At 47.5% G+C, this 12,173-nt stretch overlaps 1 protein-coding gene across 1 annotated transcript in view; it reads right to left on the bottom strand.

Moving 5' to 3' along the window:
• The window catches only part of TTC21A (tetratricopeptide repeat domain 21A), a 465,179-nt gene that overhangs the window by 152,786 nt on the left and 300,220 nt on the right, over nt 1–12,173 (bottom strand). The window contains exon 23 of the mRNA XM_078663200.1: nt 5,643–5,793. Within this exon, the coding sequence (XP_078519326.1) occupies nt 5,643–5,793 (151 nt within the window). The remainder of the gene's footprint in view (nt 1–5,642; nt 5,794–12,173) is intronic.

A 12,173-nucleotide genomic window follows, 5' to 3' on the forward strand; every position in this document is an offset into this window, starting at 1 on the left:
GTGACTGCAGAGTGACTAGGGAGTGCAGAGTTACTAGGGAGTGCAGAGTTACTAGGGAGTGCAGAGTTACTAGGGAGTGCAGAGTGCTAGGGAGTGCAGAGTGCTAGGGAGTGCAGAGTGCTAGGGAGTGCAGAGTGCTAGGGAGTGCAGAGTGCTAGGGAGTGCAGAGTGCTAGGGAGTGCAGAGTGCTAGGGAGTGCAGAGTGCTAGGGAGTGCAGAGTGCTAGGGAGTGCAGAGTGCTAGGGAGTGCAGAGTGACTAGGGAGTGCTAGGGAGTGCAGAGTGACTAGGGAGTGCTAGGGAGTGCAGAGTGACTAGGGAGTGCTAGGGAGTGCAGAGTGACTAGGGAGTGCTAGGGAGTGCAGAGTGACTAGGGAGTGCTAGGGAGTGCAGAGTGACTAGGGAGTGCTAGGGAGTGCAGAGTGACTGCAGAGTGACTAGGGAGTGCAGAGTTACTAGGGAGTGCAGAGTTACTAGGGAGTGCAGAGTTACTAGGGAGTGCTAGGGAGTGCAGAGTGACTAGGGAGTGTTAGGGAGTGCAGAGTGACTAGGGAGTGCAGAGTGCTAGGGAGTGCAGAGTGCTAGGGAGTGCAGAGTGCTAGGGAGTGCTAGGGAGTGCAGAGTGACTAGGGAGTGCAGAGTGACTAGGGAGTGCTAGGGAGTGCAGAGTGCTAGGGAGTGACTAGGGAGTGCAGAGTGACTAGGGAGTGCAGAGTGACTAGGGAGTGCTAGGGAGTGCAGAGTGACTAGGGAGTACAGAGTGCTAGGGAGTGCTAGGGAGTGCAGAGTGCTAGGGAGTGCAGAGTGACTAGGGAGTGCTAGGGAGTGCAGAGTGCTAGGGAGTGCAGAGTACTAGGGAGTGCTAGGGAGTGCAGAGTGACTAGGGAGTGCAGAGTGACTAGGGAGTGCAGAGTGACTAGGGAGTGCAGAGTGCTAGGGAGTGCAGAGTGCTAGGGAGTGCTAGGGAGTGCAGAGTGACTAGAGAGTGCAGAGTGACTAGGGAGTGCAGAGTGCTAGGGAGTGCTAGGGAGTGCAGAGTGACTAGGGAGTGCAGAGTGACTAGGGAGTGCAGAGTGACTAGGGAGTGCAGAGTGACTAGGGAGTGCAGAGTGACTAGGGAGTGCAGAGTGACTAGGGAGTGCAGAGTGACTAGGGAGTGCTAGGGAGTGCAGAGTGCTAGGGAGTGCAGAGTGACTAGGGAGTGCAGAGTGACTAGGGAGTGCAGAGTGCTAGGGAGTGCAGAGTACTAGGGAGTGCTAGGGGGTGCAGAGTGACTAGGGAGTGCTAGGGAGTGCAGAGTGACTAGGGAGTGCTAGGGAGTGCAGAGTGACTAGGGAGTGCAGAGTGACTAGGGAGTGCAGAGTGACTAGGGAGTGCAGAGTGACTAGGGAGTGCAGAGTGACTAGGGAGTTCAGAGTGACTAGGGAGTGCAGAGTGACTAGGGAGGGCTAGGGAGTGCAGAGTGACTAGGGAGTGCTATGGAGGGCTAGGGACTACAGAGTGACTGCAGAGATTAAGCTAATGGCAATGTAAATGACAATGCCATTTATTGATCTGTTTTCAAAACCAACACATAAATACAAATTTTGTAATTTACAATGCCAATAGGTCTAACTTTTCCAAAGGCGAAACCATTGCATTGTAAATGCTTGTTGATTGTTGGTACTCCTTTTAAACTTGATTTATACATAAAAATATATTTTTATATCTACAAAAAGATATTCCCGTGTTTGCGCTGTTTCTCTCTGTCCATTCATTGAATGTTTAAACTGGTGAAATTCTGGTTTGTGATCTAATTAGACTTAACCATTGAGTAATTCCTTTGCAAATAACTATAAAATACACTTTTCTAAGTAAAATCCCTTGTAGGCACCTTGGCTAGATATTGTTTGAATTGCCCAAGCCTCCAAGGGTCTATTGGGTTCCCCACGTTCTCACCCTATACTTGGTCTCCTGTGCCTTCCCAAGCAAATGGAGCCTGCTTCATGAGACAACTTTCTGCCCTCAAGAAGAGATGTTTCAACGACTCTCAGGGAGGAGAACAATGAAGGATGGCAGGCCAGGGAGGTGTCACCTCCCTCCTGCAGGAAGCCACGTACGTGTTAGCCCCAAAAGGCAGGCTTCAAAGGTGAAGCCGCCTTTGAAGAGCAGATGTGGGATGCCAGGGGAAGAGCTGCCCCTTGTTGACGTAGACAGGCTGGCAAGGGGAGCAGAGAGGGGAAACCTGTTGCAAAACGGGTTTCCCCATGGGCGTGTAGCCCTGAGCCATACCCAAGGGGTGAGATATTGAGGTCTGGGCGCCCAGCTAGGGGTCTCACCATATTAGGAGCTGGCTGAATGGTGCATCCTGGAATAGCCAGATGCCACACTCCACAGGAATTGGCCACCAGGTGGGAGGGAAACTTGTAGCCCATTGCCTACCAACTGCATCCTGACCTGACAGCATTTTCTGAGCATAAAGAAGGCACCCCTGGCACCCAGACCTCAGTTCTCACCCGACTTGGAAAAGGACCGAAGAAGGACTGCCCAGCTGCACCGAGGGACCAGCGAATGGAAGCTACACAGACTAGGACTGCACCCGCTGCACCAAGTGACTCGCGAAGAGAGGGACTGTGCCTGCTGTGTCCAGCTCAGGGAGAAGTCATCTCCACAGCCCAATCAAACTAAGAGAACCAAAAGAGCCAACTCAATGGGACGTCAACCTAGATGCGCTCATCACCTTCATGGACCGAGGAATCCCTGCAGGAGGACCTCTGTCGATCGTGTTGATCGTGTCACATCCACATCATCCTGGGAGCATCCTTCATCCCTTGCATCAGGACCACTCAATAGGAAGCCATTGCAATGCGGATAATGTGCCTGGAAAGGTTGAAGGACTGCTTCATCTGGGAAGTTAACTGCTCTTGAAAACTTTTTCGGTCCCCGTGACTAGCTCCCTGCTGGAGTTGGTTGCCTCATGTATATCTTACTGACCCCATTGACACTTACCTCAGTTTCCTTTGAAAAAGTTTCTAAGGGCCAGATGTAGGTAATTTTATTTTACCACCTCTTAAATACCGAATCATACCGATTCGGTATTTAAGAAGTGGTAAAATATAAGTACCGAGATGTAGGTAAATACAGATGTGCATTTACCGAATCGGTAAAATTCGGTAAATACCGACCGGTAATGCCCATTCATTCCTATGGGCTTTGAAGCCCATAGGAATGACTGGGCATTACCGATTCGGTAATTACCGAATCGGTAAATACCGAATTTCACAAGGGTGCAGGGGGTGTCACTTTTACACCCTCTAGCACCCCAAAAACGGGTTCAGGTGCCATGTGGCAGGCATACCTGCCCTAAGGGCAGGTCTGCCTGTCATATGGCACAGGTGTGCATGCACACCTGAATCGGTATTTTACCATCAAATAGGATTTGATGGTAAAATACCGATTTTTTAATGCTTGTGGGACTCAGAACAGTCCCACCTACATATCAATTTTCCCGAATCGGTAAAAATACCGACTCGGTATTTTACAGAATCGGTAAATTTACCGATCGGTAAATTTACCGATTCTGTAAAATACAGGGCCCTACATCTCAAATTGCATTTACCGGTCGGTAACGGCCGAATTCGGCCGTTACCGACCGGTAAATGCCTACCTACATCTGGCCCTAAGTGTCTAATTTGTTGACTTTTGCCATAGGTTTGTTCGCGGTTGAGTGTAATTACTTTAATGTGTTATTGCTTGTAAACTTGATATCTCTGGAACCCTCCGGTGGATCTTTTTTATTCTAGTGTCTACGTTCTTACAAAAATGCAGTCTATTTTTATAAATTGGTGTTGGGTTTCATGCGTGTTTGCCTATTTCTTCTGCATTTGACTTGGTGCTGTTTAAATGCTTAACACTTGTTCCTCTGTGTAAGCCTTGCTGCTCAGTGCCACAGCTAACCAGGATTGAGCTGAGGGTTTGACAGATGAAAACCAAGGGTCATAAAAGGGTTGGTAAGTGTAATACACAGTGAGGTTACACTGCCATAGCATATAATAAAGGAAATAATGTAAACCAATGTTAACCAATGGGAGAGCCTGTCTTGCCACTGTGAAAAACGACTTTGTAGGTTATTCACTGCCAATCTAAAATGAATACATGTCCTGCTTCTTAAATAATATGCACCTTGCATTATGGTCATTAAGGGTTTAACTTAAGGGTAACTCAAACATATTAAAAATTAAGGCTTAAGCCTGGCAAAGGATTTCTTTTGCTATGTCGAAATGGCAGTTTAAACCTGCCCGCCCAGGTTGCAGGGGCAGGCCTGGAGACATATATTATAGTGCTACTTTAATGGGTGGCACAATAAGTTCTGCAGCCCCCTAGTAGCATTTCATTTACAGGCCCTAGTTACATGTAGTACCATATACTTGGGACGTATAAGTAAATTAAGTGTGCTCATTAGGTTTAAGCCAATGTTAATATGTGTGAAGGGAGAGCACACACACTTTACCACTGGTTGGCATAGGGTAAACTGCATATAGTTCTACGACCAAGAAACCAACAGAAAGCAAAAATCAGGGTTGACCCTGCTGGAAGGGCAAATTTCCAATAAAGATCATTTTTCCTTCCTACTGCTCTTTTTGCTATTTGAGGTCTTTTGGGATATATTTTAGGAAATCATTCCCTCCAAGGGTATTTATGGGAAGGAGAATCAGAATCCATCAGCAGATTCCTTGCAGACCTTGGTCACAAACAGTTTGACATATTGCTTGTTGATGGCCTTCATGTGCATCAATGATCAGAACACAGTCTAGACAGTATAAACTGATGTTTTGTACGTCCATTAAGGATTCCTTTTCTGCGGCACCTATGACAGGGCCTGACCCCTAAGATCTTATGGGGAGACATTAGAACTAAATGTGAAATGCACAGGAGTTTCCACTGTGAATCACTGAGAAGACCTCAGGGCCCACTTTGGTGAGGCGGGGGAAAACAGGAACTAGTGCCTTACATTCTCATATGTCATTTCCTAGGTGTCAGAGTTGCAGTCCTGTGGTGCCACCTAGCAGTACTGGAGAACTATTGCTGGGGAAAAGTTAATAAGGTGAGGAACCTGCAGGAAGAAATATCCATCATATAAGATTATTATGACTGACTGACAATCCATTGTTTGGCTGAGTATTTTGTAAATTCATCACTACAACTACACAAGCCAGGCAACTGGTTGTAAAATGCAAAGGTTCTGTCTTTGAATGGTTCCCCAACCAAAGTAATTTTCTGCACTACACAAATTCCAAATGCATACAGCAAAGTCACATAAAATGTGTTGCAACATCATAAGTAAATGTAGAGTCACAGCACATGATGCAATCTATTTTGCTTAGCAGTTTTCACAAAATAAATCCTTCTAAAAGAGAATTTTTGTATTAGGCAATCTGTTGATTCTTACACTTTATACCATGCGAAATTCAAATTCACAACTAAAATATCAGACCGACACAGGAATTAGGGGACATCAATACTACATCATCTTGTTCATGAAGTCACAAAACACAATACATTTTCTTAAAGGATTTTCAATTTAAATATATTTTATTATTACATTTCTGTCACCCATTGCAAATATACTGTAATGTTTCATAGATATTATGTGAAGAAATTTACCAGCAGCAAAGGCCTTTGCAGTAGTTAAAACCTGGCTCCATCGGAATTCGGGACGATTTGGCTAATGCCAAGTCAAAAAAGGCTGGGGCTTCATCAAGTTTTCCACTTCTTCTCAGCAGATCAATTAGCTTGGTCAATACTATGAAGTTGTCTATAAAAAACAAAGTATTAGACACAGAAGCTAATGTCAACTAGCATACTACAAAATATATATTGACCCTTCAGAAGTAACAGAAGCAACAGAAGATAGCACAAGACCATTATGCACATTCATAAATAAGAGAGTTATCTTTAAGAAAGGTACTACAAATTCTGGTTAATTCGTGGCCTCCTTGGTAAAAGTCAGCTCAAGCTTGGCTGATTTGTTACAATGTCTTTTCGTCCTGTTCCTGGCAGTAATGAACAGGAACGGAAGCAGTTCACCACTGTAAGACCTACTTTGATTTTTTAATTTAGCTCAGCCAGCCGTATTCGTGTGACTAGTGAAGCATCCTCAAATCAAGGGATGATTCTCTGTAACAGAAAGGCATGTAGCTCATCCAGGAATGGGGTCTAGTCTTCAACTGTCACTCGTCCTATTTCTGCTCTTAGGTTCACTGCAGGTGTACACTAATACACCCAAGAATTTATTATAGTTTGAGTTTGAGTTTAAAACATTTGTAAAGCGTGCCTACACCAGGCGGTTTCATGGAGCTGTGAAGTACTGAGCCCAGGAGGGCAAGACGGTCGGGGAGAAGGGAAGGGGGACAGTTATTGTGAAAAGATATGTGCGAAAAGAAATGTTTTGAGCGCCTTTCGGAAGTGCGAATAATGAGTGGAAGATCTGAGATGGGTGGGGAGGGAGTTCCAGAAGGCCGGGGCAAGAGTGGAAAATGTCGTGCCCCCCCACTTTTTACGCCTGAAGCGGGAAACTGTCAACAGGTGTTGGGAAGATGAACAAAGTTCCCTGATAGGGGCGTAAGCTTTAATTTCCGAGGCGATGAAGTCGGGGGCAACGCCGGCCCGGGCCTGGAAGATGATACATCCCATCTTGAACTGAGCTCGTTCTCGAATGGGGAGCCAGTGCAAGGATTTGAGGAGCGGCGTGACGTGATGGGATTTAGCCAGGTTGTAGACCAGGCGAGCGGCCTGGTTTTGGACCAGCTGTAGTCGTCACATGCTGTAGGCGGGCATGCCACAGTATAGGGCGTTGCCATAGTCTAGGCGGGAGATAACCATCGCCAGGACAATGAGCTTAAGGGCAGAGAAGGAAAAGAATCGAGAGACTTTGCGGATGGTGCGGAGGGAAAGAAAGGAAGAGGACACCACAGAACTAACCTGGGAGTGTAGAGTGAGTTGATCATTCAGTTTTATCCCCAGAGTTCTCACAGAGGAGGAGGGAGAAGGAGGGGGACCTAGAGAAGGGGGCCAGAAGAGAGGGGTCCAGGGACTGGAGCAACCACCTGTTAGAAACAGCTCAGTTTTGTCAGGATTTAGCTTCAGGTGGTTGTAATTCATCCAGTCCCGGATAAAAATCATGACGGACTGGAACTTCGTCATGGACTCAGGGGATGGGGACAAAGTAAAAATAAGCTGTAGGTCGTCCGCGTAATTATAGACGGTGACCTCCATTTGCTGGAGGGTGAAAATGAGAGGGGCAATCTACAAGTTAAATAAAAGGGGGGAGAGGGAGGAGCCCTGGGGAACCCCGCAAGGTACTTTCCGGAAGTCCGCCGAGAAGTTGCCCAGGCGCACAGCCTGGGTGCGGTCCCTCAGGAATGAGGACAGCCAGACCAGGGCTGATCCCCCAATCCCCGCCGCCCTGACACGAGAGAGTAGGATAGAATAATCAACCGTGTCAAAAGCGGCGGAGAGGTCGAGGAGGCCCAAGGCCTGGGGGTGGTTGGTGTCCATACCCTCTCTGAGGTTGTCAAGGACCGATAGCACCATGGACTCCGTGGAGTGTGCGGGGCGGAACCAAGCCTGACGTGGGGCTAATGCTCCGTTCCTCTCAACAAAGGTACTGAGCGTTTTGGTAACGTGGCGCTCTAGTAACTTCCCCAGAAAGGGAAATAGTGAGATGGGGCGGTAGTTAACAGGAGCGGAGGGGTCAGCTACCGTTTTTATTAAGATTGGAACAATGGTGGCCGTCTTTAGAGGTGGAATAACAATGCCCTGGGACAGGGAACTGTTAAGAAATGTGAGAGGGGGCTGCACGCAGACCGAGTAGATGTGCCTAAGGATGTGGACAGGGCAAGGGTCCAGAGGTGAGCCTGATTTGACCGTAGGGAGGAGGGACAGAAAGACCTCATCTGTCAGAGGGGGGAGAGAGTCAAGGCGTGCCCCGACTGATGGATACTGGGGGTCGACGAAGGAAAGGGAGGGGGGAGGGATGTTTGCTTTGATGTTTGAGATTTTGTCCAGGAAATAGGTGTTGAGAGAGTCGCATAGTTCCTGGGAGGGAGCAGGTTTGAGGGTGGCTCTGTCGGAGTAGGCAAGATCGTGCACAATGGAAAAAATCTCTCTAGTCTGATTTTCGGCAGCCAGATTTTTTGAGGAGAAGTAGGCGGTTTTTGTAGCCAAAATAGATTTTTTATATTGGGACAGGAGGACGGTATACTGGGTTTTAAGATTGGGGCAGTAGTCTCGTCTCCAGGCTCGCCCGGCTTGGCGCACAGTGAGTTTCTGGGCCTTGAGTTCCTCACTGAACCAACGATTTGCGTCATTCGGGCGTCTGGAGGACACTCGTCTGAGGGGGGCGACGGAATCACAACCTGACAGGAGCCAGGAGTTGATAGAGTCGGCTTGTGCGGAAGATGACAGACCTTGAAGGTCTGGACTGGATGCGGAGAATGTGGCGGAAAGAGCGGCCACGTTCACCCGGCCCCAGGAGCGCGTCCAGATGTTTTTGGGAAGGGGGGGCTTAGTGACTGGGTTAAGATGTAGGGAAAAAGGATATCAAGAAGTGATCAGACCAGGTGCAGGGGAAGATGGACAAGGAGGTTATAGGACAGTTGAGGGACCAGATCTGATCAAGGATGTGACCCTGAATGTGAGTAGGGGAGTGAACGTGGGAGTCAAAGTTGAGGGAGCGAAGGGTGTCCGAGAATTCCTTAGAGGTCAAGCATTCTGCGGGGTCGGATGGCCAGAAGTTGAAATCACCTAAAACCAGAATGGAGGAGTTGTTGACCGCTAAGGTGGCCACTAGGTCTTGGAAACCGGGGAGAAAAAGTTGAGAGGGTTGGGGAGGACGGTACATGAGCAAACAGGTGAGTGGGACTCTGAAGGATGGAGAGCGGACGACTAAGAAATCGATGATCCAATGGAGGGGTAGGATAGAGGCTGAAAGGAAAGTTCTCTGCGGGCAATCAAAGCGCCGCCGCCTCCTGATTTGCCGGAGGGTCGGTCGGTGCACAGCGCGTAGTAAGCGGCCGGAAGGGTAGCTAATAGGGAGGGAAGGGAGTTGTCGCAAAACCAGGTCTCTGTAAGAAGTAGGAGATCTGGTTTGTGCAGGTCCAGTAAAACAAAGAGTTTGTGAGAGTGTTTAACTGCAGACCTGGTGTTCAAATAATAAACGGATAGGGTGATAGGCACAGGAGGAGCAGGGGGAGCGTGAGATGGGTTAGAGGGGGGAGAGGGGAGGGAAGGAAGGGCCGGGAGAGGAGGGAGAGGGCAGGGAAGGAAGGGCCGGGACAGGAGGGAGAGGGCGCAGGGCCGTCAAACCCAATCTGCCTATGAGCGACGTCACCGAGTCATGCAAAGGCCACGGTCCGCGAAGGTTGTAGAGCTGTGCTGGAGAGTATTGAGTGGTGTGGGCATGGTGGAGAGCCCATAGGCCCGGTCGGACGCGGACGGGCGCAGATGGGCTTACCGGAAGTTGCACATGATTTATAGGTATGTGGGGTGGCGGCAGCGGGGGGCGTGGCCTCTGAAAAGGGGCGTGGCCTCCGGCCTCACCGAGATGGCGGCAAGAGGAGTTGTCAGCTAGGGGTGCCGCGGCAGCGCTAAATCCACTGCGCAAACACAACCTGAGCAAAGTAAGTGAGTAAAATACAATTTATTCGAGTGACAATCAAGTGAGGTAAATTTTTAAAAACAAGTAGAAATCTCGCTCCCGGCTTCTGCCTCAAGAGCTCAGTGCTGTCTAATGAGAGGCGCTTGTATTCAGCGTCTATTTGTAGGGCGGCGGCGGCGGGGGGCATGGCCTCTGAAAAGGGGCGTGGCCTCCGGCCTCACCGAGATGGCGGCAAGAGGAGTTGTCAGCTAGGGGTGCCGCGGCAGCGCTAAATCCACTGCGCAAACGCAACCTGAGCAAAGTAAGTGAGTAAAATACAATTTATTTGAGTGACAATCAAGTGAGGTACATTTTTAAAAACAAGTAGAAATCTCGCTTCCGGCTTCCGCCTCAAGAGCTCAGTGCTCTTGAGGCGGTATATAAAGTGACATTGTTACCTATAACATATGCTCCCACACAAAGCCCAAAATCGCTGATCCTTTGGGTACTGCATACACAACTTAACTTTAATATGCCTGATTAGTCACTTTTACCACTGTCCGCGGATACCCACCATACTCATCCAAATAGTCCACCTTTAAAATCGTTTCCTTTCTGTACCATGACAAATATGGTTCATATTGCGTTTCATTTTATTTACTTTTTTGTATTAACTTCATACACTTGCTAATTATTTTGTCTGCACCTCGGATGCTCAGAAAGATGAAGATTTATGATCCATCTTCTTTTTAAAGTTGGTGTTTTAAAGTGTCTTAGTGAAATTGCAACATTGTAGGTACCGCCAATTTTAGTGCTTGCTTATGTCTGATTTAGTCTTGCTTCCTTCACAAATTATAATAAGATGTAAGGCGCAACTAAAAGGGTTATCTAAACAAAAACATCACTAGTAAGACAGCCACAATAAGGATTGTTTCATTTTTTATTTTTTTGTCGCAAGCATCTGGAGGCCACATTTAGGTAACTGCATGGTGCCTTTTTCTATTTATATTTGTGACATAAGCTTGCAATAATATATCATTTTAAAAAATAACCTTTGCAGCAGTTCACCTAAGCCAGACTTATTCGCTTTGCCAAAGCATGTTTTAGAATTCATGTACATCAAGCAAGTTATCCTCATCCAGAGGATTGCTATTTTTCTCTGCATTTACTTTTTTCTTATGTTCTTTCTGGTTTATGGTAGGTTAAACTTAAAAACTCGTACATAAAATTCCCAAATAGGTATAAAAAACAAAGTTGAGTCTTTTTTTTACTTTAAGGATTTGAAGGCTAATATGTTTTTGCCAGAGATTCAAGTCACCAACGGAGATCAAAAGTTGTTATTGGCAAGATGTAATAATTTATCACCATCATTGTAAAAAAAAGCTTAAAAAACAGAGCACTCTCAATCTGCAATCACTTGACTCCAGTGGCTCATAGTCACCAAATAAGCGAGTGAAAGGTGAAGAGGGTGGCCCAAATCAACAATCAAATAAGAGGAATGCTTATCATGGTCAAGATCGATGCGGCTAGCCCAAAAAGTAATCGGCCTATGATGACTTTACAGAACAATTTCAAAAAGGGGGTGGTGATGGACAGAGTATCTGAGTTAATCAGAACACTCCTACCGAGTCAACAGATCAGGGCTTGATCCATCACCGTTTTTTAGCTCACTTCACCATCCCAGTTCAGAACCTGGCTATATACAAATTAGTCTGTCCCTGGCCCAGTGCATCATGGGAACAGGGCAGACCAAACTACCAAGCCAATTCTTCACTGGAAAGGAAACAAGCTTCTGGGAACCGGTTTCTGGCATTACAGCCGTCTTCGGCCCAGCTTGCTTGAATCCTGATGGTGCAGTGAGCAAGGGACTCATGTCTGAGCATACCCTTCCACACTCATGGTGGCCAAAATAATTTCAAAAAGGGGGTGGTGATGGACAGAGTATATGAGTTAATCAGAACACTCCTACCAAGTCAACAGATCAGGGCTTGATCCATCACCGTTTTTTAGCTCACTGCACCATCCCAGTTCAGAACCTGGCTATGTGCAAATTAGTCTGTCCCTGGCCCAGTGCATCATGGGAACAGGGCAGACCAAACTACCAAGCCAATTCTTCACTGGAAAGAAAACAAGCTTCCGGGGACCGGTTTCTGGCATTACAGCCGTCTTCGGCCCGGCTTGCTTGAATCCTGATGGTGCAGTGAGCAAGGGACTCATGTCTGAGCATACCATTCCACACTCATGGTGGCCAAAATAATTTCAAAAAGGGGGTGGTGATGGACAGAGTATCTGAGTTAATCAGAACACTCCTACCGAGTCAACAGATCAGGGCTTGATCCATCACCGTTTTTTAGCTCACTGCACCATCCCAGTTCAGAACCTGGCTATATGCAAATTAGTCTGTCCCTGGCCCAGTGCATCATGGGAACAGGGCAGACCAAACTACCAAGCCAATTCTTCACTGGAAAGGAAACAAGCTTCCGGGGACCGCTTTCTGGCATTACAGCCGTCTTCAGCCCGGCTTGCTTGAATCCTGATGGTGCAGTGAGCAAGGGACT

The sequence above is a fragment of the Lissotriton helveticus genome, chromosome 10 (genome assembly GCF_964261635.1).
Source record: "Lissotriton helveticus chromosome 10, aLisHel1.1, whole genome shotgun sequence".
Taxonomy (NCBI): domain Eukaryota; kingdom Metazoa; phylum Chordata; class Amphibia; order Caudata; family Salamandridae; genus Lissotriton; species Lissotriton helveticus.